The following is a 27,934-nucleotide window of genomic DNA, read 5'->3' on the forward strand; positions in this document are numbered from 1 at the left end:
ACACAGGAGAGTTCTGAAGGACTTTTCAGCATGAGACAGTCCTGAACAAAAAGTTATCATTGTCACTTTCGAATGTATCAATACAATATAAATTCTTCTTGAAGGCAGCATTAAATAAGTTTTATGGCTCAGTTCTCTCATGTCTAAGATGGAGATAAAAATAGTATCGAACCCAAAGAGTTGTTGGGAAGATTAAACGTTAGAATCTACATGATGTCCTTAGCTCTGTGTGCCAAACACAGAGTAAGTTCTGAAAAAATTGAAGTCGTTTTTCCTCCCCCTGTGACTGTTGTCATTATTAAAAATCAATTGAAAAGATATAGTCCTTTCCAGTGTGTTTCTGAGTGGCTCTGAGGTTACATAGAATGACTGGGAAGTTCCTATCTTAGAAACTTTATGGGCAGGGACAAAATTCAAAATTTAGGCTGAACCCTGGACTTCAAAACACACATAATCTATCTAGTACCTCTGTCTAGCAAAAAGCCCCAGAGATATGGAAGATGAAAGAAGTCTTACTTCTCTCTACCACCTTTAATATTTTTACTTAAAATTAGTTGATCTAGAACAGGATGGTAAGTAAAGGAGATAGGAACACTTCTCTTGTTATCTTGTGTGCCTTGTTTATTTTTGAAAATCCAGCTTTATGTTCACTGATGCAAAGGTGATTATGAAGTTGTCACTAGGGAGCACTATTGTAGACTTCCAAATAACTCAGGGATGGATTCACAAATCATCAGCAGCTCATTATATCTAAGAAAAGAGTCATCAGCACATTTTGCTGCGATCTTCCCATCAACAGCAGCAAAGAATGAGGCTCCAGAGAAAATCTGAAATGTCCTATGATCTGCTCTCCATTTTTTTTTCTGATGAAAGTCTCAAGTTAAAGAAAATATAATTTCTCTAAAATATGAACTAAAATGCTTGTTTCAATGTCCTATGCCTTCAATTTTGTTTATGCTTTTTGCTTTTCAAAGTATTTTTTGTATATATCATCTCATTTTATCCTCATAACTTGATGTAGGAGAGCTAGAAAAGGTGACACCTACCCACACTCCCAAAAGGTGTTACAGCTCAACAGGGCCTGACCCAGAACCCAACTGAGGCTTTGGCTTGGCAAGGTGACTTCTTATCTAGGATGGCTGTGATTGAAAACTCCAATGGTGGGTCTACTACACAAATACATGATCAATTTTTTCACTTCAATGAGTTATTTAATGACATCACTTTTAGGAGTTCTAGGTGACGTCTATGTGTATGCGCGTGCACGTGAGTGCTTTGGACAACTTCCAACTTCTGGAATCTCCACCTCTGTGTCTGTGGGATTTGCCAGAACTGTGTGAAGCCACTCTGCCCTGCTCCAGAGGCAGGCTGGAAGTGCCAGGACATTGACACCCCAGGAACAACCTCTGCTTCCCTATTTCTTGTCCCTGCACCCCCGCTGCTACTTTCTCCACCAACTCCCAAGTAAACAGTTATGCTTGAAGCCTTGACTCAGACTGTGCCTCTGAGAGAACACACCCCAAGACACAGCTGGTCTAGTCTTTTCCCACCAGCTGTGAAAACATTTATTTACACACAATTGACAGGAGTTGGGGTATAAATACCCCAGCTCCCTCACCCCTTGGGTGGGATAGCTCTGAGACACAAGTTTTTTGCTGTTTCTCAACGTTCCTCCAGGATCACCTCCAGCTGGTGATCCGTGTGATGACATGTGTTTTGTTAGCTGCCTTCCTTTCCCGTTCTCTCTTCCTTACCACCCTACTGTGCTTCCTGGAGTCACCTCCCAAATAAACTCTTGTTCTCAAATCCTGGACTCAAGGTCTGCTCTTTTCCCACCAGCCATGAGACTTGCAATTTCACATGAACCTCCACCCTTCCAAGCAGAATAACAACATCACAGCTCGACATTCCTGAGCTCACACAGTGGTCCCCCTTCTTTAGTTACTGCACACATTGTGATTGGCTTACTGTCTTATCATTTCAGCCGTATCAGAAGTTTCCATTGGATCTAAAAAGGGTAACCATACACATTCATTTCGCATTTTACTTGAATAATTTTTAAGTGATCCCATTTTTTTAGTCACCTATTCTTCATATACCAATTATTACACACACTTGTAAATTTGGGTTTTTATCTACTAAACCTTGGGACTAAACTGGAACCAATGTGAACCAAGTCAAAGTGATCTCGGGTGGCCTCGGCCTGCAGCGGCTTGAAGCAGGATTTCGGTTCCCTGACCGGGAACCAAGTCTGGGCCACAGCAGTGAGAGCGCTGAATCCTAGCCACTAGACCAATATCCAGTGACAAGGCCCTGCCGCTTCGGCTTTGCAGAAATGAATTCCACAAGGACGGAAAGTAGTAAAACAAAGCGTTTATTAGGAGGAAAGAGCACGTGTGAATAGACACACGGGCAGACTAAGAGAGAGGGTGGTAGTTTAAATCACTTACATGGGGCATTTCTTCTGGGTTTCCTTTGGCCAATCATCTTGCTTTGCCTGGTTCTGAGTCCATATTTGGTTTATCTCAGGGTCCTCCCATATGTGCATGCGCATCTCTTAGTCAAGATGGATTCTAGTGGAGAGGCCTACGGGTAGCTTGATATCACTCCCCTTTTGACCTCCAAGGAGGCTTTCTACACATGTATAGTCCAGAAGGTCTCCTTGACCTTGAGAATGAGAAATACTTGGTCCCTATCTCTTATCTGGGTGGGGCTCAGCCTCTCCTATTAGCCTCCTGCTATTATCTCTATCTTGGAGTATCTGTCCACAGGGGACAAACTCCAGCTGCTCAGCCTGGAACCCACCTATCTTCTGCCTCATAAGGATGCAGGTTTTTTCCCAGTATAAGGAAAATCCAGTAAACGTTAATTTTTTATTAAGCGGAGTACCTAGTTTAGAAGTAGCAAGTTCCCCAAATATTGGAAGAATTCATAAAGAGTCATAGCTGCTAAGGAAAGGGCTTTCTGCTTGTGTGGGAGATTGTACTAAATGAAATCTAAGATCCCTCAAATGGCAAGAGTCTGAAAGCTTAGTGAACACGCAGCGGCGACCGTATGCTGGCAGTTTATGAATATTTTCCTTCAGCGACAATACAATGAATGGCTCAAGGCAATATTTGTTTTTCCAGTTGGCTCCACCACTGGCCCTGCCCAGCGACTGCACATCAGTCTGTCTTTTGTTGACTGCATCATCACAATAGAGACTTTGGAACCAGAGTGAGCTGGCAATTTTCTTGATGATGCAAAAGGCAAAATAGGGCACAGCCTGCATTTCCACAGCTGTATTGGCATGGACACATTTACCAGTTAAAATTAAAAAACTGAAAGCAAGTGAAAGACAAAACTTCTGTTTGTCACGTCGGCTGGTGTGACCTGGGGAGTGGGAGTCTCGGTTTTGAAAGAGCCCTGAAAGATGCATCTCAGTACGTACATGGGGCCCACCACACAGAGTCTCTGTGCCCTCGACGTGCCCTTGGCAGGGAGAAATACAATTTCATACAACAGAATCATGGGCGTCCCGAAGAATATCCAGGCAGCTCCTTATAACCAACCCGCCCAGGAAAAGTGCTGCTTACTCTACATTTATTTTATTTTATTATTTTTTTAATTTTTTTAAGTTTATTTATTTATTCTTGGCTGCTTGGGTCTTTGTTGCTGCACCGTGGGCTTTCTCTAGTTGTGATGAGCGGGGGCTACTCTTTGTTGTGGTGCGAGGGCTTCTCATTGCGGTGGCTTCTCTTGTTGCAGAGTGCAGGCTCTAGGCGCACGGGCTCAGTAGTGGTGGTTCGTGGGCTCTAGAGCGCAGGCTCAGTAGTTGTGGCGCACAGGCTTTGTTGCTCTGTGGCACGTGGGATCTTCCCAGACCAGGGCTCGAACCCGTGTCCCCTGCATTGGCAGGCGGATTCTTAACCACTGTGCCACCAGGCAAGTCCCTTACTCTACAGTTAAAAGGCCCTTTGAAATATAATTTTCATAACATCTCCATCCAAAATCATAACAATGTTGCCTTTTAAATGAAAGAAAATCACTCTTGCTGTCAGGAAATGTTCCTTTGTGTCTTGTTTAAATTTCTTTCATGGAACTTACACTTGCTTCTTACCTCAGGGTCTCTCCTCTGCAGGGCGAGGAAATGTCTGGAACAAAGATGGCAGGGCTAAGAAACAATGGCTAAACCGAGTCTGATTTATCGAATAGTGATAGCCCAGGTCTTCTAGCCTCTCTTCCTAAGGTTAGATTTTATATGCCTGGGTGGCTTTCTGTTTTAGTTTATTCTTCTTTTAACTTGGATTCCAAATGTGGATGAAACACTCATCTACAGAGCATAGCAGTATTTCTGCCAAGAGGTTTGCATTCTGTATCTCAGACCATGTATTTACCACCTGGTATGTTCCGTAGTTATTGAACTAGTGACCCACTAGGACTCTGTATACGTTTGCTCAGGCTGTTTTAGCAGAGTACCACAGACCAGGGGGCTTAAACAACATAAATTCATTTTCTCACAGTTCTGGAAATATAGAAATCTGAGATCAAGGTGTCAGCAGGGTTGGTTTCTTCTGAGGTCTCTCTCCATGGCTTGTAGATTCTTTTCCTTGTGTCTTCACGTGGTTTTCCCTTTTGTTCCTGTCTGTGTCCTAATCTCCTCTTCTTATAAGGACACCAGTCACATTGGCTTAAGGGCCCAGCCATCTGACCTCATATCACTTTATCTCTTTAAAGGCCCTTTCTCCAAATTTAGTCACGTTCTGAGGTATCAGCGGGTGGGGGTTAAACACAAGTTTTGTGGGGACACGATTCAATGTGTAACACCTAGAATCCTGTGTTAGCGGTTCTCTGGAGCCCTGTGGTCAAGGCTGTATGGTAATAATGCCGATCATGGCAACAAGGTCCCTTCTACTTAATGCTCATGAAAGCCTGATATACTGACTCATATTTGTCACAATTTAAATTTCATCTTTTTTAACCACCAAATGTCTTTTTAGTATATGAAGGTAACAAAATTGGGTTCTTCTAAAACTTTAGCCACTCTTGCCAACTTTGGTTTTCTAGAAGTAACTGTGAGTTCTAACGTTTTGTTAAAGATGTTGACAAAACAAATAAATAATTCCAGACTTATGCCCAGGCTGACATGATTATCTCCAAGGTTGGCGGTGTCGACGAGAAATGAATCAGTCAATCTAAGGAAGAAATGGGAAATTTTATTGGAGCCAAATTGAGGATTATAACCCAGGAACAACCTCTCAGAAAGCTCTGAGAACTGTTTTACCCCTTAGAGGTCAAAGCACAATTACACAGGTTTTTGAGACAGAGGGCTGTACATTAAATGATATAGACAGTTTGCACAATCCAGATCTTTAAGTACAAAGTCGTGGGTCATTGTGATCCCTTACAAGGTCAAGAAGGAATGTTATCTTTTAAGGAGTTGGCTTGTGCATGCGGGGAGAATGTTGCTCTTTATGGTTGAGCAGGTACTTCCGCCAATGGGGAGGTCTGGTCCATGCGTAATGTCGATACACAGCAGAGAGGAGAGAGGAGAACAAGGGGCAGAGAAAAATGTTTGTTTAAATTTTCCATGACTTGCCTTAGAATACGAGTTTTTACTTCATCAATAGTATAAACTCTTGCATGGGTTCCCTGGGTGGCACCCTTGGGCTGGTAACATAACAGGAAGGAGGCCATCCAGACTTGAAACCAGTCTTGTCAGGGTCATTGCCCCGGAAGCCTTTTGATTATTTAATAAAACCTAGTGCTGATTTTCCACCTTCATTCAGATACTGGTTTCTAAGCCCTTTTGAATGCCTTTAAAAACAGCAGCAACAAATGAGGGTACCCTCAGAAGACTCCGTTATTACGCAGAGAGCAGGATGACTGGGACCACGTTCCTACTCCCCTCAGCACTGGGAGCCACTGGTTAAGTGATGATTCTGCTGCTCTCGCCACCAAGCAGATTCGTTTCTCAGTGGTCGAAATACAAATGCATTTGTATATAGGACCTGGAGGTCTTTGAAAGAAAAGTGGCATTATTTATATTCGTTATGATCATTATGTACTGGGATTATTTTCTCAGTAGGCGATGTGTCTTTTGCCCATATTTATGAAGCAGGGGAGAAGGCATTTAATGAATTTCAAGAGTGTATTTGACTGTAAAACACACCTCTCTTAGTACATTCACATGTAAATAGCCCTTTTATTTGTTCTCTCTGGTGACCTTTCTTCTTTTGGGGGTAGATCGCGCTTTGTTGTTGTTTTATATTTCCAAATGGGAGACTGAATGATAATAATGAAAGATTATGCAAAAAATCCATGTTTAAAATAATGTTGATATGGCACTTGTGTTGCAGGATAATTATAGTAATTTGGCTCTTACACTATATGGAGTCAGGAGTTAGTTGCTAGAAAATACGGTGGTAGGGGTGATTCAGAGGGTTTTCATCCCAACAGGCTGTTTGATCCTGCTGACTTTTCTCTTGAAAATCAATTGCTTGTGATGAATACTCTGAATTCCCCCTTGATTAAATTGGCTGTCGGCGGGCTGCACCCATTGCACTTGGGTCACTGTGAGTTCTGTGTCTGTTTACACAGGGGTTTTGACGACTCTTAAAATATCACGGAGCAAGTTTAATCCAAGCAAGCGAAGCAACTGAAGAGGCAGTTGCTAAAAATCAGTCTTTGCACGTGGCAACAAAGGAAAACGTATTAATTCTAAGCCCAACATGAAGCCGGTTAATTTCATTATGGGGTTACAAGCCTTTTCTCCACTGCATAGTGCTCTGGCTTCGGGTGTTTTCAGACTTCCAGGAGCACGTGGGCTCACTCAGTGGCAGACCAGGGACAGTCACCTTGGACGCTGGTTCCAACTTCAGGTTCATGTTTCACGATGTTCCATTTCCCCTCGAGGTTACTCACACATTCAGATTTTCTATTTCTTTTGAATCAACTTTAGGAAATTAGATATTTCTAGAAAAGCATCATTTAGTATACGAAGGCTAAAAAATGATTAGTGTACAGTGGTGGATCTACATATATATGTATCTCCAGTGTGTATGTTTGTATATGTATATATACATACACAAACACATATGTATATAACAGTATATATATAAACTGTTAAAATGATTAAAGAAGACAATTTAGGTGATATAAACAAACTTTATTTAACACTTCATGAAGTGTTTCCTTTGCTGTGCAAAAGCTTTGAAGTTTCATTAGGTCCCATTTGTTTATTTTTGGTTTTATTTCCATTTCTCTAGGAGGTGGGTCAAAAAGGATCTTGCTGTGATTTATGTCATAGAGTGTTCTGCCTATGTTTTCCTCTAAGCGTTTGATAGTGTCTGGCCTTACATTTAGGTTTTCACACATCTATTAATTTCTGATATCTTTCTTTTACAAGGTAAAAGAACAACTCCTTTGAGATTCTCCAAGGGGGCTCTCTGGAAAATCAATTCAGGATCAAGCTTTTATTTAGGATTTGATTTGGGGAAGACAAAATACCAAAGGTTGTCAAGCACCTTAAAAGGTTTGAACACCTGATTTTATAGGACCACAAGTCACTATGAAAAAATACCTAGTTACCTATTTAATCAAAGTAACAATAAAGAATCTAAAAGTAACTATAGGAGGTGACATGGTTGTAAAAACAAACAAACCTTAGCTCTTTTAAAAGCAAGAAGACTTAGTTCTCTTAGTCAAGGACATAATAAAGGTCCACATAAAGCACAGAAAATTATTCTAATAAAACATAGTCTTTGTTTCCTAGGCAGATTACTTAAAAGGTAAATAAAAACCTTTGCGATGTCTCATTAAGAGTAGACCAATAACCCAAGAAAACTTTGTTGTTTTAATAGAGGAAAAGCCAAACTCTAGTTTTGCATTCAAGTGTTATTGATACTAAAGCTCATTAAGAAAAGAAACCTTATAAGTAAATCCGTCCAAACTTTACCAGCTTTGACCAACCACTTAACATAAAATTTCTTTCCATAAACCTTCTACAACTTTCTGTATCATTCAGGTTTTGTCCTGTTCCTTCCCTTTCTTATTCTGAAACGAGTCAATTTCTTTCTTTTTTACCTCAACAAAAACACATTCTACATTCCTTGCATATTTTTCATACAAAATTGTTTGCCTTTATCCTTAATATTTCTAGTAATTTCAATTATATATGTTGATTATAATTTTTAACCATTATAGCCTTCATTTTACAGAGAAAATGAGGAAGTAGACAATTGTGGATTGTCAGTCATATACTAGCATTTCCTAGCAGACTAGCAAATTTCATAATTTTTAGAGGTATATGCTTCTTTACAGCACAATTTTTTGACGTGGCATATCCAAATAGCTTCATTAACAGATCCAAATATCTTTAACCCCTCTGTAAAAAAAAAAAAAAAAAAAAAAAAGAAGCCAAAAGTATATAAACTTAAACTTAGTAGTGAATGTTTTCATGTTTTATCTTCTTTAGAAATGATTTAGAAGTTTGCTAAGTGTTTATTACTTAATTTAGCATAACTCGGGTGTAGACAGTCTTGGGGTGTGGTAATGAAGAATGGGTCCTAGACAACTTTGCTCAGTTCCCCACTTCATGTTGCTGTGCCTTTCACATTTAGATCTACCATCCACATGGAATTGATTTTCATGTGTGCTGTGGCAGAGGAATTGTTTCATTTAAAAAGTATGGATATCCAGTTGACCAAGCACCATTTACTGAAAAGGTCATCATTTCCCTCGTTGTAGTGCCACCTTTGTGTAAATCAATTGCCCATATTGTATTTGTGGGTTGATTTTGGGGATTCTTCACTACTATTTTTTAATTTTTTAATTTATTTATTTTATTTATTTATTTTTGGCTGAGTTGGGTTTTTGTTGCTGCGCGCAGGCTTTCTCTAGTTGTGGAGAGCAGGGGCTACTCTTCGTTGCAGTGCGCTTGGCTTCTCATTGTGGTGGCTTGTTGTGGAGCATGGGCTCTAGGCGTGCGGGCTTCAGCAGTTGTGGTGCGTGGTCTCAGTAGTTGTGGCTCAGAGGCTGTAGAGCGCAGACTCAGTAATTGTGGCACACGGGCTTAGTTGCACCAGGGCGTGTGGGATCTTCCTGGACCAGGGCTCAAACCTGTGTCCACTGCATTTGCAGGTGGATTCTTAACCACTGTGCCATCAGGGAAGTCTCCTCATTGATTTTCAGTTGTTGTTCTTTTCTAAAATGAGTGTTTAAACTATAAGTATTCCTCTATGCTGGGATTTAGCTGCACCTTACAAGTTTTGTTTTATAATATACTCATTATCAATATTTTTGAAATTTCATTTTATTTATTCTTTGGCTCGTAAGTTATTAAAAAGAATATTTACTCCCAAACATATGGGGATATCCTATTTATCTTTTTAAAAAAAATTTTATTATGGTAAGAACACCTAACATGAGAATTACTTTCTTAAATTTTCAAGTGTATACTGGATTTTTGTTAACTACAGTCACAGTGTTTTCAGCAGATCTAGAACTTATTCATCTTGCATTACTGAAACTTTACACTTTTCAATAGCATCTCCTTATTTCCCCCTCCCCCCAATCCCTGGCAACTACCATTTTACTCTCTGCTTCTATGAGTTTGACTTTTAGATACCACGTATAAGTGAAATCATGTAGTATTTGCCCTCCTGTGACTGACTTATTTCACCTAGAATAATATGTTCAAGGTTTATCCATATCGTCACATGTTACAGGAGTTCCTTCTCTTTAAGGCTGATTAATATTCCGTTGTTTGTACATACCACGTTTTCTCTGTCTATCTGGGTAGTCTCGTTATCTTTTTATCACTAGCTTTTAGCTTAATTGCACTGAAGTCAGAGAACCTACTCTGTGTGATTTTGACCCTTTAAATTTTGTTCAGCATATGGTCAATTTTGGTAAATGTTCCTGGAGTCCATGAAGAAAGTGTGTATCCTCTAGTTGTTAGGTGCAGGGTTCTATATGAATCAGTCACGTTTGATAATAATGTCAAATATTTTATCCTTTTGACTTCATCAATTGTTTCATCAATTCATGAGAGGTCTGTTAAAGTGTCCTGCTTTGATTGTGGATGCACCAATTTCTATTCATAGTCTATAATTTTTAATTATGTATTTTGAGTCTATGTTATTAGGTGCATAATTTTTAAGTCATTATGTCTTCCCTGGACTTAAAATAAATCAGTTATGAAGTGTCCTTCTTTATCTCTAGTGAAATTTTTTTGCCTTAAAGCCTACTTTTTCTGATTTTAATATGGCCACACCTGCTTTCTTTGATTCATATTTGCATGTTATATCTCTATCCACTCTTTTATTTTCATCCTTCCTATTTCCTTACATGTTAGATGTGTCTCTTATAAACAGCATAAGTTTGGTTGTTGTTATTTTTATCTAGTGCGACAACTGTTGTCTTTTAATTATAGTATTTCATTCATTACATTTAATGTTCTTATGGGTTTATATCTACCATCTTACTTTATAGATGTCCCCTATGTTTCTGTGTTTTATTCCTGGTATTTTGTATTTGTGCCTTTTTTTCCATTAGTCTCACCAGTGTCAAGTTAATTGGTATTTTTCAAAGAACCAGCTTCAGTATTTACTTGATTCTCACTGTTATATTTTGTGACTGCATCAGTAGTCCATTACGACAATAATGCTGCTAACAAACAACTGCAAAACCACAGTGGCATCCCACAATAAGTGTATTTTGCTCATGCAGTTGCGGTCAGCTAGGCAGCTCTGCTGATCTTTGCTGGGTCTTCTCACATGTCTTGGGGTCAGTTGCCTCTTGGCAGATCTGGGCTGGCCTTGGCTCCGCCCCGTGTGCCTCTCGTCCCATAGCAGGCTGGATGGGGCATGTTCTCATGGTGACAACAGAGCTGCAAGAGACCAAGTGGAAATCCACAGGGCCTCTTGAGGTCTAGACTTTGAACTAACACATGTCACTTATCCAAAGCAGGTCCCAGGCTGAGCCCAGAATTGGAGTGGAGGCCACTACATGACAAAGGGCCTAAACAAAGCGAGGCTGAAATCAGCATCATGATTACAACCCATGTTCACAAAAAAAGAATAACGCTGGTGATTTTTGTCATGGCCTTCTTTCTCCTGTCCTCAGGAGACACAAACTCCAGTTTAGCCTGTTGGAGGATAAAACCTACAGTCTCATGTCAAGACAGTGATCTGGGAATTACCAGTGCACTGAGCTCAAGTTCACCATACTCTATGGCTTGGAGTCTGCACTGCAGTCCAGGAGGGAGGAGTTTCCTTGAACAATATGGAAAAGCTCATTGTCCTGCTTTCATGTGGCCTGTGAGTGTTTTCCTTTGTATCATTGTAGACTTCATCATCAGCCTCTTGCTGTTCATTCAGCTAATACATTCCCATATACTAGCCTTTGGAAGCCTGGTCTAGCACCTGGTGAGCCTTGCATGGTCTAATGGCAGAATAAACATGCAAGACAAATGAATTTATAATCAGAGATTTGTTTTGAAGGATAGAAAATTGTGGTGGGACCACAGCAGAGTTATACCTAAGTCATCATAGGAACATTAACATAGACTTCATAGAAAAGAAAGCTTTTGAGTCAAAACTTCAAAAACAAATTGGAGCTTTCATAAAGATTTTCCTGGCAGAGGGAAAACAATGTGCATGTGCAAAATAAGGAGGTGTTAGAGACCAGGGCGTATGAGGGGAAAGCACCAGCTCAGTGTTGCTGAAGCGGGAAGTGAGGGGGTGGCAGGAAGTAGGAAGCAGGACAGGAGATGGAGGAGAGGCAGCTGAGGTCCTATGAGCCCTCACAAAAGAGTCTAGATTCTATTTAATCACAGCATAACTGATGAGCAACCATCAGGAACCTTTAACTAGAAAGGGATACACCGTCAACTTCTAGTTTCTGGGAAGACTTTCCAAGGGCCACTGGACTGTGCTGGAAAGAGATGAGGTGCTGAACCAGAAGCGTGATTGTGGATGAACCTGGGAGATATTTTGGAGACTTAATGGAACTTAATGTTTTACTGCATATGGGGAAGGAAGACCGTGGAAGAGGGAAACCTCAAGGGTGACTTCAGAAACTAGGTGGATGGTGGAGCCGTTTTGCAAGATGGGAATAAGAAGAGTGAGTGAATCATTTGGTGGAGGTGCTGTGACTTTGGATTCAGACAAGTTGAGTTTACCTTCCTAGGAAGCACTTGGGTGGATACACAGCACCCAGGTGCTCCCGAGGTTAGACTGAAATGTGACTTCCTGAAAGATGTTCGCATCCCAATCCCTGGAACGTGCAAATGTTACCTTAGTTTTGGTAAAAGGTCTTTGTAAGTGTGATGAAGGATCTTGAGATGAAATTACCCAAGACAGAAGGAGCCTGGCCCTGCCAACACCTTGATTTCTGCCCAGGGAAACTGTACTGATTTTGGACTTCTGGCTTCCAGAACTGTGGGAGTATACATTTCTGTTGTTTTAAGCCACCAAGTGAGTGGTAGTTTGTTACAGTGGCCACAGGAAACTAGCACAGTTACGAAGAAGACCAAAGGGTCAGAGGCAAACCGAGGAAGGAAACAGGTCAAGAAATAAGGACATCTCCACTCTTCAGCAGAAATGCTTGATAGCACTGTCTGCTCACTGTTTCCACCCTCTTACTGTCTTGAGGCTACTTCTTATCCTTCAGATCTCAGCTTAAATGTCCAGAGGGATGTCTCTGACCACTCAACCTTGAAGCAGCTCCCGTGCTCTTATTTTCTGCATCTAGCAGAGCTTAATGTTTCCTCCTTCTCTTACTGACTTGCTTTGGGAGTGCAAGTTAGTCTTGTTCGTTGCTGAATCTTCAGCGTCTAGTGTGTTAATGTCTACCAGATGGTAGGTGTAAAATATAAATTTTTAAATGAAAGAATGAATAAATAAGTGAACACGCACTGTGCTTTGTTCATACCTCTGCTTTAGCAACTTTCACACTGCAAGATCATTAGAGGTGTGTGTGTGGGGGGGGGAGGTTGGGGGGGTGCACTCACACCCTAATTACTTGTGAGCCTCTTAGAGTAAGGACTACATCTGATTCACTATGTACTTCGCAGTACCTCTAGAGTGCCCTCAACTCCCCGTTCTCCACTGAACTTCAGTCGAATGAATGATTTAACTCGAACCTCTAATCTTTCCCCTTCTTAGAGCTGAGTGGCTTAAATTCATTTGTCAGTCTTTTCTGAAATCATCATATTAAAATACTAAACAAAATGACCATTTTGTAATATTCTGAAGATAGAAATTTACTTTTATAATTAGATCTTTTTGGGAGGAATCTTAATTGTGTTAATAATACACGAAACTGTCCTCCTTTAAAAAGGGTAATGCAGTTAAAGTTGAATTCCCTTTGGTCAGTGGCCAAGCCTGGTTCTCCCTCTCATCCCCAGAAGTGGCCATTGTTGTTAGCCTGCATCCATTCAGACCTCTTTTTATGCACGTATTCACAGAAAAAACCACTACCATCTTGTGGCAGTGTTTTTGTTTTTTGAGGGTTTTTTGTTTTTTTAATTAATTAATTTATTTATTTATTTTGGCTGCGTTGTGTCTTCGTTGCTGTGCACGTGCGTTCTCTATTTGCAGCAAGCAGGGGCTACTCTTCCATGTGATGCGTGGGCTTCTCATTGCAGTGGCTTCTCTTGTTGCGGAGCATGGGCTCTAGGCGCGTGGGCTTTCAGTAGTTGCAGCACGTGGGCTCAGTAGTTGTGGCTCGTGGGCTCTAGAGCACAGGCTCAGTAGTTGTGGTGCACGGGCTTAGTTGCTCTGCGGCATGTGGGATCTTCCCGGACCAGGGATCAAACCCGTATCCCCTGCATCGGCAGGTGGATTCTCAACCACTGAGCCACTAGGGAAGACCGTGGCAGTATTTTTTACATAAATGGCACCTTTTGGGTATGGGACGTTCTGAAATTTGCTTCTTCACTCAGCTCTTTGAGATCTAATAACGTTGATAAGCTTAGGTCTGCGACCCTCCTTTTTTTTCTTTTTTTTAAAGTTTATAAAGCTTTAGTAAACATTTCAAACAGCTGTGCAACGAACACACCAGAAGTAAAAGCTCCAGAATAGCAGTCCACATGTTCCACAAGAGTGGCCTCGCAGTCCCATTCCCTAGATGGACTGCCTCCAGTTCTGTTCTCTGCCTGGCCCACCTCCCTCCTCCTTCAGGCAAGAGAAAGATGGATGGTTTAGACTGGAAGGACAACCATGCTGATCCCCAGCGGGCAGGGACCAGGAGACAGTCTCATTTGCCAACACTTTTACTGAAGCGCAGAAAAAGAAAAAGGCAAGTGACAGTCACAGAGTCTTCCCGTGTATTCTTCGTAATGTATACATTATGTATACAGTATATATATACATATACATGTATATGTATATATATATGTATATGTATATGTATATACATATACATGTATGCAGTCTATACGCGCAGGACCGGAGAAGCTCCTGGCACGAGGACGATGGCCACCGCTCCCCTCTGTCTCGTTTGAACCACCTCGGAGTCCAGTGTGCTGGTCACTCTGCAATCCCCATACTAAATACCAACTGTAGCAGCCACAACAAGCTAGCTATTGCTACACCTCAAAATCACAACACATTTGATAAAACTTCTTTAAAAAGGATTTACACATGTACTTGTACACGTACGTATACACACACACGCACGCACGGCACACCACACCAAAAAATATCCAAACACCTATCAGCGGATCGTGGCTGTTATGAAACACACAAGTATACTCTCCCATTCACTCGGCTGGGGACTGCTAGATCTACGTAAACACACCACACATCAATCCTGCAGAGCATGCCTGGGAGACAAAATGAGGCCGCCTCCTTGCGACAGTTGAGAAAGGCAGGAGGAAGGGCAAAGGAAGTGAAGCTGGGCTGCTGAGCAGGAGCCCAGACCCCCCAGGTGAAAGAGCAACAGGTATCTGTTACTTCTTCCTTCAAAATGAAGTGGGGAAAATACTGAAGATTTGTGGACAGCAGTCAAGACACAATTCTGTCTAGCCTGCCGGCCAGGGAAGAAGAATGGAAAAGCGAGGCTCTCGGGCATCGGCAATCTCTTTATATTCGAGATAAGTGCAAAACTGAGCCCTGTCTTGGACAGGTGCCCCCCAAAAAAGGAAAGGGCTAAAGAGAACTAACAGGAAGCCAAGAGAGGGACGGAGGAGTCATAACGCTCTGAGAAGGGAGGAACCCCTGACAAGGAAGGGTCACAGAGGTGACAAGGAGACTGGCATTTTATCTGCCCGGATCATGCTGGGGCAGTTGACCAGGATGGGTGCAGGCTCCTCGTGGGAATGAGGCGAGGGGGGTGGCCATCCTGCCAGTCAGGGGACAAGATGGGGACAGAACACACACAACCACAAGACCACCCACGACTACAGGACTCTACGATAAAAGCACCGGTCAGTGCTATTATTCACATTATAAGGATAAAACGTCACAGGCCAAAATGGCGCCATCAGAAATATGACACCCGCAGGGCCGCGGGATTTGAAACTCCAATGCTTTATGACCTATGTCAATGCCTCCCCTCCCATCTTCTGCTTCCTTGGAAAGCTAACTGGGCTGTTATGTGCCCACAACGCCGGGGTTGTGTGCCGATTCCGGAAGCGGGGAATCGGAACAGTGGTACAGGAAACAGTTTCCCCAGCAGCTTTAGCAGATGAGGAACAGGGCTGCCAGGAAAACCAAGGCACAAATTGTTCAAGGCTTCCATTCCAGGAGGAAGCTGAGCAGGTAGAAGCCCATGAACATGGAGTGGCTGAACCACAGGGCGGGGTTGAGGGGCTTGGGGATGAGGAGGACGGGCAGCAGCCACTGGAAGCCATACATGATCTCTGCTGGACAGGGCCTTGGCCAAGGCCACCGGGCACCGCTGCAGGAACCGACCTAACGGGAGCCAGTGGGCGCGGGCAGCTGCCCTCTGCTTTCTTCAACCCTCGCTCTCCAGGAGCTGAGCCGCTGTGGTCTCTGGCTGTCCGCCTGGGATCACCAAGGCAGCAGGGATCCTGCGAGTCCTGCCATGGGGCCGCCGCCACCGCTGACGCCTTCGCAGCCGCAGCCTGCCTCCACCTCAACTCGCCTCCAACGCCGCAGGAAGCTGCAACCCTCCTTTTATCTTCTGGGTAGGATTCCACTGTATGGAATGGGCCACATTTGTCCTTAGATGGAAATTTAAATTGTTTCCACTATTTTGTTATTGCAAACTGTGCTGCAATAAATATCCTTGCACACGTATCCCTGGGCCCCTTGCAAGAGTTTCCACAGGCTATATTCCCAGAATCGTTCTTGTTGGGCCTGGAAATACATTGCCACCAAACATGGCCATAGCAGTGGCCTTCCTCCAGAGCCTCTCCTAGTTTTCCAGTATTTAGTGTTGTCAGCATTTTTAACTTTGGCCAGTATGATAGCTGTGAAAGGAGATATTGTTTTAACTTAATTTCTCTATTACTGAGGTTGGACACTTTTTATGTGTTTATTGGTCATTTGCATTTCCTGTCCATTCATTTCCTTTGCCTATTGTGTTTTTTTTCCTTTCCCTAGAATTCAATTGTTGGTCTATCATGTGTGTTGCAAATATTTTCTCCATGTATTTACTTATTTAAAAAATAGGGGGTTCTTTTGACAGACAGAACTTTTAAATTCTGATGGGGTCTAGCATGTCAATATTTTTTTTATGACTTCTGCCTTCTACATTTTTAAGGAAGGGTTTCTCCACCCCCTAGATAATAGAGATGTTCTCCTATATTTTCTTCTCGTAATTTAAAAGTATTTAAAAAAATTTAAGCTGTTAACATATCTGCAAATGATCTTTGTGTATTGTGTGAAATAGGGGCCCAAATTAATTGTTTTCCTTATGGTTAGCACTATTTATTGTACAGTTTATTCTTCCCACACCAATGCTACCTTTTACATATATGAATATTTCATAATTATCTGGCTCTTTTCTGGATTGCATTCTGTTCTGTTCCTACTCTCAATAACCCTCTGTTTTAATAACTATGGCTTTATAATATGTCTTTTTTTTTTAAAGAAAAGTATCTCCATTTTTATTTTGGGATTATGTGATTAAATAGTTATTTTTAAAATTAATTTTTATTGCAGTATTGTTGCTTTACAATGTTGTGTTAGCCTCCACTACACAACAAAATGCATCAGCCATACACATACAGATATCCCCTCCCTTTTGGACTTGCCTCACATTTAGGTTACCACAGTGCATTAGGTAGAGTTCCCTGTGCTATACAGTATGTTCCCATCAGCTGTCTATTTTATACATAGTATCAATAATATAATGTGTCTTAATATTCATTAGAAAATATGGCCTGCTCTTTGTTGTTATTTCTTAAAATTTTGTTGACTAGCTGTTCTTCCATATTTGCTCTTTTAGAATCACTTTATTTCATTTCACAAAAAAATCTTGTTAGGATTTTTGATCACTATTTTAAAAAACTGTCAAAACCCACCAGATTGCATACTGCCACTTTTTCCTAAAGCCCTCACAGTGTATTATTTAGCTTTCCCTCTGTATTATTTCTGTTAAAGAGCAAGGCAGACACAGGTCTTGGGTCTATACAATTTGGGAGCTCTCTTTAAGAAAACTAATACAAAATTAGGAATGCAATAGTGGGTGCTGTGCCTTGGGAGGAAGCTGGACCTCCAGCTTTATTTGCTTCATGGTAACCCTGCCTCAGGGTAGCAGTCTGACTGAGAGAGAAAGTGCTAGTAAACGATGCCTTTGCTCCCACTAGAATAAAGCCCTAGTTCGTGACTACCAAGCTACTTAGGTGGTGTAAGCAATAAAATAACAGTTAAGGGGCTTCCCTGGTGGCTCAGTGGTTGAGAGTCCGCCTGCCGATGCAGGGTACGCGGGTTCGTGCCCCGGTCCGGGAAGATCCCACATGCCACGGAGCGGCTGGGCCCGTGAGCCATGGCCGCTGGGCCTGCGTGTCCGGAGCCTGTGCTCCACAACGGGAGAGGCCACAACAGTGAGAGGCCCGTGTACCACAAAAACAAAAAACAAAAAACAAAAAAAAAACAGTTAAATTTGCAACCTCAGTCGTGTTTCTAGCTGTGTGTTATATAATACCGCTGCCTTGACTTTTCACTAGGACAGCACCTCACATCTGAGGATCTCAGGGCACATTAAGAACATTAATTAATTAATTAAACCCCACAAAACCCCAGAGACACAGGAAGGAGGGACATGGCATCACCTTGCCCAGTTCTGAAATGCAGCCACCTCTGGGGACGAGCAGGGCAGCTGCTTCTTAATAAATGGCAATGCCCACGACACTTTAGCCCAGACAATTAGTCGTTGTCGTTGGTAATTGTCTTGTGAACATTAGCCTGTCAGACGGTGAGGGCTCCAGGATGAACTGTTCACTGCAAATCTAATTCAGTCTCTGAAATTTCTGGCTTTTTAGTAATTTTGTCCTAATCATAAAGTATATTAAATACATAAACAACAAGGACCTACTGTATAGCCCTGGAAGTTATACTCAGTATTTTGTAATAACCTATAATGGAAAAGAATCTGAAAAAGAATATATATATACACACACACATATACATATACATATATACATAAAACTGAATCACTTTGCTGTACACCTGAAACTAACACAACATTACAAATCAACTATACTTCAATAAATAAATAAATGCACAGGGAAAGTCTAGTTTTCTTTTAAACTCGACAGTGTTTTTGGTAGTTCTTCAAATTTAAAACTTAAGATAAGAAAAGATTATTTAAAAAAAATAAAGTGCAACTTAATAGGGAGTTATTGATAACATTTGTTTGTTTGTTTTTGATTCAAAAACTTTGCTGCTGAGCAAAATCAATCAGTGATGGTAGAAGTCAGGACAGCACCTACCTTTAAGAGGTGTGTTGGCTGGACAGCAGGTGAGGGAAACTTCTGGGCCCTGGAAAAGCTTTAATATTCATTTAAGGGGTTGTTAACGTGCGGTACATACAGGTAGAGATTCATGCACTGTGCTGTATACATGTTGTATCTTTTTTTGTTGTTTGTTTTGTTTTGCTGTACACGGGCCTCTCACTGTTGTGGCCTCTCCCGTTGCGGAGCACAGGCTCCGGACGCGCAGGCTCAGCGGCCATGGCTCACGGCAGCCGCTCCGCAGCATGTGGGATCTTCCCGGACCGGGGCACGAACCCGTGTCCCCTGCATCGGCAGGCGGACTCTCAACCAACTGTGCCACCAGGGAAGCCCTACATGTTGTATCTTAATAACAAGCTGAATTAACCTGGAAAGCACTCTAGTCTTGCTGTTGTGAGAAAACTGGAAACACTGTACGAACAATCTGGAAAGTTTTGCAAGGAGCAGGACGTATCCAGGTGCTAGAGACTTGCTAGGTTTCATTCTTCCCAAAGCATCTTTCTTCAGAAGAGCGATTCTGAGTGCTTTGTCCCCTCTCATGTCATTTGCTCTCCACCCAGAAGAGCTACTTGCTCTGCTGGGGTGCCATTCTCTCATTGTACCTTCAACGTTATATGCCCCTTCGTCTCTGCCCTTTACACCTCCCTGGGCGTCTGATTCTTCTCTTAGAATTTCATTCTACTTCATTTGCCTGCATCTTTGCCAGAAGCAGGTATAGGGCATGAGTAAGTGGGAATTTGGAGTTGAGAGGCGTCTGCAGGGGCCGTTGCACTGGCTGTTGCTGCAGGAACGAATGCAGTGGGAGAGGAGGATGTGGAGAGGATAGGCTGCCTCTGACGCCACCACATCTGCTGTGATGCTTAGAAACAAGAAGACAGGGCAGCAGGCCACGCTGGCAGCCCAGTATCTGGGGCCTCCAGCAGGTCCTGGGTCCCTCCTGTGTATGTGCGGGCAATTCTGAGGAGGGGAAGCCCCTGGGCAAGAGCACCCTAGGGCTGCTCTGAGCTAAGGCCGAAAGGCTGCAAGCAGATGTCAGGGCTAAGAGTCCCCCAGTGGAGCAGACACAGAGTGAACAAGAAAGGAGGGGCGGGGGGTGGCGAGAGAGTGGGAGAGGGTGGGAGGGAGAGAGTGAGACAGTGGAAGAGGAGGGGGGGTGGTGGTGGGGAGAAAGACAGACAGGAACAAGGAAAAGACAAGACAGCAGAAGGAGAAGGAAGAAAAGGAGGGGCAAAAGAACTTTTCAGACAAAATGGGAAAAAATTTTGTCTACTCTAGTTTTTGGTGAACGGTAAATATATGAACACTACCCCGATTATTGACTTTCCAGAACATATGAAAACAATAATGCAAAGTTAACTGCAGGTCTTGCTTAGAAAGTAGAAAAGTGAACAGCATGGCCTCTGTCAGATGCCCCGTTCACAGTATTTCCCAGTGCGGGGAAAGCAGCCCTTGTGCTAATCTCTGTGTTCTGAGAGCACTGACATAGCCGATTGTGGTCTTTTCCATATTCTGCCTTAAAATCATTTCAAAGCCTGCCATCCAGGAGGTTGATAATCAGTTGTTTACAAACTTCAAAGGGGCTCCCATGAAAGGATCACGGAGCTTGGTCTCTGGCAGGTTCGAGGGCCTCCTGGGGGGGCAGCCCAGCCCAGCCCCATCCTGGCCTCAGTTTATGTCCACAGCTCCCTCCCCAGGTATCACTGGACACCCATCCTGTGCGGATGGAGGCACGGAGAGGTCAGAATCCGAGTGGGCTGCGAAGACCCTGTTCTCCCCACCTCGCGGCACTGCCCTCAGCAATATAATCCTTCAGATATGCTGCAGCTTAGAAACACATGACCACGCTGCCTCCAATTTCCTGTGCTCTGCAGATATTTACCATCTCTTTTCTGTCCTCTTGTCCCTTTTTCTCTGAAAGGTGCTGAGCTCAGGAGCAGCAGCCAGGAATGCCAGCACATAGTCAAGGAGCCGCAGGAAGCTGTCTCCCCAGAGGCCGGGGAGAGCATCCAGGTAATGGAGATCATCCCCCCAGCCTGGTGCTGCTTGTGCCGTTGGGGTCAGGGGTGTTCCTGGTGCTGGAGTCACTCCCGAGAAGGGAAAGATCTCACTGGCATTAAGATCTGGGGGACAAGGGCGGGGAGGAAACAGGCTGCGTGTTTGTAACAAATCAGCCTCACAGCACCCTCAAGAATCCAGCTCAGGATGGAACCCCATCCCTTCTCCCCCTGCCTTCTCACTCATCCCCCGGCTTCAGGAGGCTGATGTGGATAAAGCAGCTCGCTTAAAGGCGGTTAGAAAGCTCACCTTGTCCACAGACTCAAACGAGGCAGCATTTTCCTTCCTGCCCCACTGGGCCCTGCAGGCTCTAGAAGCACCTGCCACAGCTCCCTGGATTGCCCCTGGCCCACTGGCCCGGCCTGGCTTTAGCAGGTGCCCCTTCTCACACCCTCCTGCTCTGTGAGTGCTGCCACCCTGACCTAAAGGGGGGCACACCCCCACTGAAGGAGGCCACAGTCAGCCATGTAATAGAGGACATAGGATTTGGGGGATGGGCTCGGGGATCCAGCCATTGTTCCATGTCTGCCACCCTCTGACCACTGATGGTTCACAGAAATACAAACGCCCGTATTGACTGGGCTCTGGGTCCTCACCTGCTCCTGTAAGACCTCAGGGCATGTCCCTTGTGTCCTCTGGAACTGGCCTCACCAAGGCGGCTGGGAGAATGAACGGGCTTACCTCTAGGCTACCGTTGGCGGCCTGGCCCTGCATCAGCACTGCGTGTGGCCAAGAGTCCCAGCACGCGTTTCACTGCACGGGCCCTTCTGCTTCTGGTCCTCCTGACTGTTCCCTCCACCTGAGGCCAGGACGGGGGCTGGTGCAGTGCCATTGCTTCTTGGACTCCAGCCCCCATCTCTCTTTTTTTCTCCTTTCCAATCTTGGACAAAATAACATTCCCCCTGCCCATCAGCTCACGCAAAGAAGATCTTGGGAAGAAGAGGAGTCAGGGAGGACCTTTATCTTAGCATTAGGCCACCTGGCTCGTCCTGCTGCATCTTCACATTGTCTCTATGGAAAATGCCTTCTTATACCCCAAACCACAAAAGGACCCAACCTGTAGCTGGGTGGCTGTTGTATTTCGAGGGCTGATTTATTCTCTGCACAGAGGTTGGATGCTCACAATGGCCAGGCTCTCTGCTAGATGCTGAGGGTGCTCACGAGACCAAAACACAGCCACAGCCTTCAGGAGGTGGTGCACGGTGGGAAGAGGAAAGCCTCCTAATTCAGTATGTGGAAATGAGGGTGGAAAACATCCCAGAAGAGGGCACGAGGGACACCTGAAGCTTTTAACGAAGGTTGTTTGGCATGGACTAGATTGCGGGAAATGAAGCTGATGAATGGAATTAATAGAAAGAACTTAGCGCGAGGGATTTCTGCTTCTGGCAAAGATGGCTAGATTTACTTTCCTGCCTGAAAAAAACAAAAAAATGGCCAAAGCTTATGAAATAAGTTTTTAAGACACTGCTCATCAGGTAATAAAGGAGAGTGATGCCTGGGAGGTGGGAAACAAGCCAGGTAAGCCCTCCGAACATCGTGGCCTCCTGCTTTGAGAGAGTCCCTGACCACGGCACAGGGCGGGAGAAACCATGGAAGCCAAGTGGTACGTCCATGGAGACTAAAGCCACTAAGGTTTGCAGGACAGAGTACCAGAGAGGAGAGAGCTGTACAGAGAGATGGTTGACACCAGCGAGGGTCACTCTTGGGTATTCAGCTGAGTACTGATCAGCACATGCTGAGTACTGATGTGCACATGCACATCAGCCTGATCTTCAAAACTACTGAAGATCAGCCTGAGGAAAGAACTTCCTAAAAGAATTAGCATTAACAGTGCACAGTGCTCATACAAGGCTGGGAATAGTGCGTGTTCCATCAGCCAGACCAGGGAACCCTGTGACTCACGAGGCATTGGGAGAATGCACAGAAGGGTATTGCATCAGTAGTGAGGAATAATTAGCTCTGGAGAGAGCACTGCTCCAGTCCTATGTAACAAATCTTTAGAGCAAGATCCAAAAGGACCAAACTGCTTCCAAGTAATTTGAGTCCCAGAACAAAGTTCAAGAATATTTGTAGGAATACAAAATTATCCAGCACCCAAGTAGATTAAATCACAATGTTTGGAATTTTTTTTCTTAAAGACATAATGCTTTTGCACACTTAATGTCCTACAATATAGTATAACATAACTTTTATATGTACTGGGAAACCAAAAATTCACATGACTTGCTTTATTGCAATATTCACTTTATTGTGGTGAATGAACCTGGAATATGAACCTGCGATACCTCCAACGTATACCTGTAAAAACACCCCAAATGAACCTTCTAGCGATTAAAACTACAATTCATGAGATGAAAAATACACTGGAAGGATTAACCACAGATTAGACATTGCAGAAAAAGGGATTAGTGAAACAGAAATGAGAATTAAAAAAAAAATCAGTGTATCAGTGAGCTGTGGGATAACTTTAAGTACATAATATGCGTGTAATTGGAATTCATAAAGAAGAGGAGAAAGAGCTTGGAACAGAAAAAAATATTTGAAGACATAATGACTTAAAAATTCCAAATTTTATGAAAACAGTAAACCCACAGACACAAAGCTCAACCAATAACAAGCATAAGAAACATGAAGAAAACTATACCAAAGCCCATCATAATCAAATAGTGGAAAACCAGTCATAAAAAGAAAATCTTAAAAGTACCCAGAGGGAGTAGGGCTTCCCTGGTGGCGCAGTGGTTGAGAATCTGCCTGCCGATGCAGGGGACACAGGTTCGTGCCCCGGTCCGGGAAGATCCCATATGCCGTGGAGCGGCTGGGCCCGTGAGCCATGGCCACTGGGCCTGCGTGTCCGGAGCCTGTGCTCCGCAACGGGAGAGGCCACAACGGTGAGAGGCCCGCGTACCGCAAAAAAAAAAAAAAAAAAAAAAAAAGTACCCAGAGGGAGAAAAAAAAAGGACAAGTTGGGAACAGAGGCCCAAAGATAAGTATGGCAGCAGATTTCTTGTTGGAAACAATGTGAGCAAAAAAGACGGTGGAGTCACATCTTTAAGGAACTGGAAGAGAATAAACTGTCAACCGAGAATTTTACACCCATTGAATATCTTTCAAAACTAAAGGTGAAATAAAGACTCTGCCTACCCGGAAAAGGGGAAAGAATTCATTACCAGTAGACCCAACTACAAGAAATGTGAAAGGAAGTCCTTCAGGCAGAAGGAAGATGATGCCAGATGGAAATCTGGATCTACACAGAGGGCGATGAACACTGGAATTGGTAACTAAATGGGTAAATGTGTAAGATTTTGTTTTTATTATTTATATCTCTTTAAAAGATAGTTGACGGCCTAAATAAAATAAAAACAACATAGTGTGGAGATTTCAACATGTGTAAAAACATCTGACAAGAACAGCACAAAGGCCAAGAGGGCACAATGTCAGGACCCTATTTTAGGGTCCTTATACTACACCTGAAGTGATATTATATCACCTGGAGATAGACTTAAAGATGTATACTATAAACTAAAAGAACACGAAAGTTACAAATCAAATTCAGAAAGTTATATCTAATAAGCCTACAAAGAGGTAAAGTGGAATCATAAAAATAGACAAGTACTCCAAAAGAAGGCAAAAAGAGAGGAAAAGGGAAATAAAGAACAGATAGGACAAATAGAAAACAAACAGCAAGATAACAGACTTAAACCTAACCACATCAATAATTACATTAAATGAAAAAAGGTCTAAATATCCCAATTAAAGAATGTATAAATCAGATATAGATTGGATTAAAAAGCAAAACAGTTAACATGTGAATTACAAAAAAAAAATGCACTTGAGTAGATACAATAGGTTCAAATGAAAAACATGCAGATAGATACATCATGGTAACACTAATCAAAAGAAAGCTGGAGTAGCTTTATACATTTCAGACAAAGTGGATTTCAGAAAAGGGAATATTACCAGGGATAACAAAGGTCAAGAGGACATAACAATCCTAAATATGTATGCACCTAAAAGTAGAACTTCAAAACACATGAAGCAAAAATTGATAGAAATGCAAAGACAAATAAATAAATAAATAAATAAATAAATAAATAAATAAACAGCTATATTTGGAGATTTCAATATCCTTCCCTTAATCATTGATAGAACAAGTAGACAGTAAATCAGTAAGAATGTAGAAGATTTTAAGAATACTATTGACCAGTTTGACCTAACTCTACCCAACAACGGCAGAATACACCTTCCTACATCCACATGGAATATTTACCAAGTTAGATCATATTTCAAACTAGAAAAGAAGTCTCAATACATTTAAAAGGATTCAGGTCATCTAAAGTATGTTCTTCCCCAACAAAAGACATCACAGGGAAATAAAACTTCAAATCAACAGCTCTCATAAACATCGATGGAAAAATTCAAATAAAACTTTTAATAAATTGAATCAATATATTGAAAGGACAATGTCATCAAGTTGGGTTTATTCTGAGAATGCAAGTTTGGTTTAACATAGGAAAATCAATGTAATTCACCATATTAACATTCTAAAAAAGAATACTTATATGTTTATCTCATAAATGCAGGAAAGGTATCTGAAAATTCACATTCATTCCTCATAAAAACTCTCAGAAAATTAGGAGTAGAAGGGAACTTCTTCAATTTGATACAGGTTATTGTTGAAAAACCCACAGCTAACATCATCCTTGGTAAAAGACTGAGTGTTTTTCCACCAAGATCAGAAACAAGACAAGAATGGCTGTTCTCACCACTTCTATTCAGAATTATTCTGGCGGTTCAAGCCAGTGAAAAAAGACAAGAAAAGAATTAAAAGAATATACACAAAATTAACATGCAAAGTTAAATTTTATCTCTGTATAATGGCAATGAACAATCAGAAATTTAAATAACTACTATTTACAACAGTACAAATACACAGAATACTTAAATCTGACAAAAGATGTTGTCAGATTTAAGTATTTTGTGTATGCTAAAAACTACAAAACATTTCTGAGAGAAATGAAATAAGACCTAAATAAATGGAGAGATATCCCCTGTACTTAATTTCAAGGACTCGATATTGTCAAGTTGTTGATTGATCAATGAAATACCAGTCAAAATTTCAGGAGGAATTGAAAAAGTGATTTCAAAATTCATGAGGAAGTGGGAAGGACCTAGCACAGATAAAGAAACTATGGAAAGAGAACAAGGTTGTAGGACTAACGCTACTGACTTCAAGATTTATTATAAGGTTCTTGTAACTGAGACAGTGTGGTAATGATGTCAAGGTCAACAAATAGATGAACAGAACAGAATAGAGGATCCAGAAATAGATCTTTCTATTTATCTTTCTATTTCTAGATCTATAAAGATCTAGATCTTTCTAGATATTCAGCATATAATCTACAGTGACAAAGAGCAGATCATTGTTTGCCTGTGGTTGGCAGAGTGGCCCCGGGTGGGAGGAAGAGCCACACAGAAACACAGAAGCTTTGGGGAGTGATGTATATGTTCATTATTTTTATCATGGTGATATTTTGTAGGTACCTATAGGTCAAAACTTTTCAAATGCTGCACTTTAAATATACGCTGTTTACTGTATGTCAATTATACCTCAATAAAGCAGTTTTTTAAAAAGCCCTAGTGCATCGTTTAAGTTACACAAAAGAATAAGAATAAAGGAGGAATAACTAACATCTACAGAGTCAGAAGATGCTAAGCATCTCTCCATCCACCTGTCCTTATTTTATCCTCAGGACAACCTTATGAGGTAGGTGCTGCTCTTAGCCCCTTTGTACAGATGAGGAAACTGGGGCTCCCTCACTTTCCCAACGCCACGTGCCCTGTAAGAAGGGAGGCCAGGATCTAACCCAGGCAGCTCATACAGAGCTCGAGCTCTGAACCACTGTGGGTGTTGATTAATTCTCATGTCTTGCCTTTGTCTTTTGCAGAGAAAAAGCACAGAAGAAGCCGCAATGGAGGAAGCTTTATCACCAGTCCAAAGTGGAAACACTAGTGAAACAGAGGTAGGGCTTGCGAGGGCCCTTCAGAGGGCCAGTGCGGCTCACTCCTCTCCACCTGCGTCTTCGTGCGCTTTCCTCACCAGGCCACCTGCCTTCTTTCCCAGTTCAGAGCCGCCTCCTTACCTAGGACCTGCTCCACAAAGCCTCCCTCGGTGAACTCTCACTCCACTGTCATTAGACCTTTATTCTATATCCCTTGCACAGCTCGGTCCTAGAAGTTACACTTTCTACATCAATAATTTGCAACCATTTCAATAAATAGAATCTTTCTGTTCTTCCCATTGTCTAGAGAGACAACATTTTGGAGGGGCAAACGTCTGTAAGAGTTTTCTCCTGCTCTACGTAGAGTACGTTCATGTACACACTTATGTGTCTGATGTGTCATCCACACGCATCTCTGGTTCCAGGAACTGCTTCCTCCTGTTACAGATTCAGGCCAAGGGGTGGTAGCATCTTCCACCGGCTGCCAGGAGCGGGACGTGCTTCTGGAAGGAGTGGGCCCCAGGCGGGCACAGGTCCGCTTTCCGAGCCTCCCGTTAGCATGTGCTGCAGGTCCTCTACCAGCTCCTCTGGCACTGCTCACCCCCCAGCACCCTGAGGATGGGGGCTTCAGTGCCTGCTCTTTCCCTGGGGCTGTTCCTGCAGGCAGGTCGCCACCTCCGGGGGCAGTTGGAGAATCAGCCCCCAGCCCCTCTGCCTTTTGGGTAGGATGGCTCCCAGGGGTGCTCTCCCCATCTCCCCGAGGTCTTGGCGGGATTGACAAGTAACCCACTTGTTCATTGCGCTGCGTTGGGGTCCTCCTCTTCCCTCCTCACTCGCCCACTCGCCTCGCAGAATTTCCTGGCGTCGCTCCCTGCGTGAACTTAGCTCCTTTTGCTTCTGGGGAACCCACATAAGGGTGCCCACTCCTTGTGCCCCAGGGAGGAGGGAGCAGGGCACGCAGCAGAGGGGAGCA

At 42.8% G+C, this 27,934-nt stretch overlaps 1 protein-coding gene and 1 pseudogene across 2 annotated transcripts in view; one reads left to right on the forward strand and one right to left on the reverse strand.

Moving 5' to 3' along the window:
• CFAP61 (cilia and flagella associated protein 61) overlaps positions 1 to 27,934 on the forward strand; it is a 249,094-nt gene that overhangs the window by 43,708 nt on the left and 177,452 nt on the right. Inside the window, exons 9-10 of the mRNA XM_081256391.1 lie at positions 20,826 to 20,917; positions 26,908 to 26,982. Coding sequence (XP_081112517.1) covers positions 20,826 to 20,917; positions 26,908 to 26,982 — 167 coding nt within the window. The remainder of the gene's footprint in view (positions 1 to 20,825; positions 20,918 to 26,907; positions 26,983 to 27,934) is intronic.
• Positions 15,567 to 16,090, reverse strand: LOC308628962 (apoptosis inducing factor BLCAP-like; annotated as a pseudogene). The gene has a single exon. The product of its transcript is annotated as an apoptosis inducing factor BLCAP-like (transcript).

This window comes from Mesoplodon bidens (assembly GCF_964165515.1).
Source record: "Mesoplodon bidens genome assembly, chromosome: 15".
Lineage (NCBI taxonomy): Eukaryota > Metazoa > Chordata > Mammalia > Artiodactyla > Ziphiidae > Mesoplodon > Mesoplodon bidens.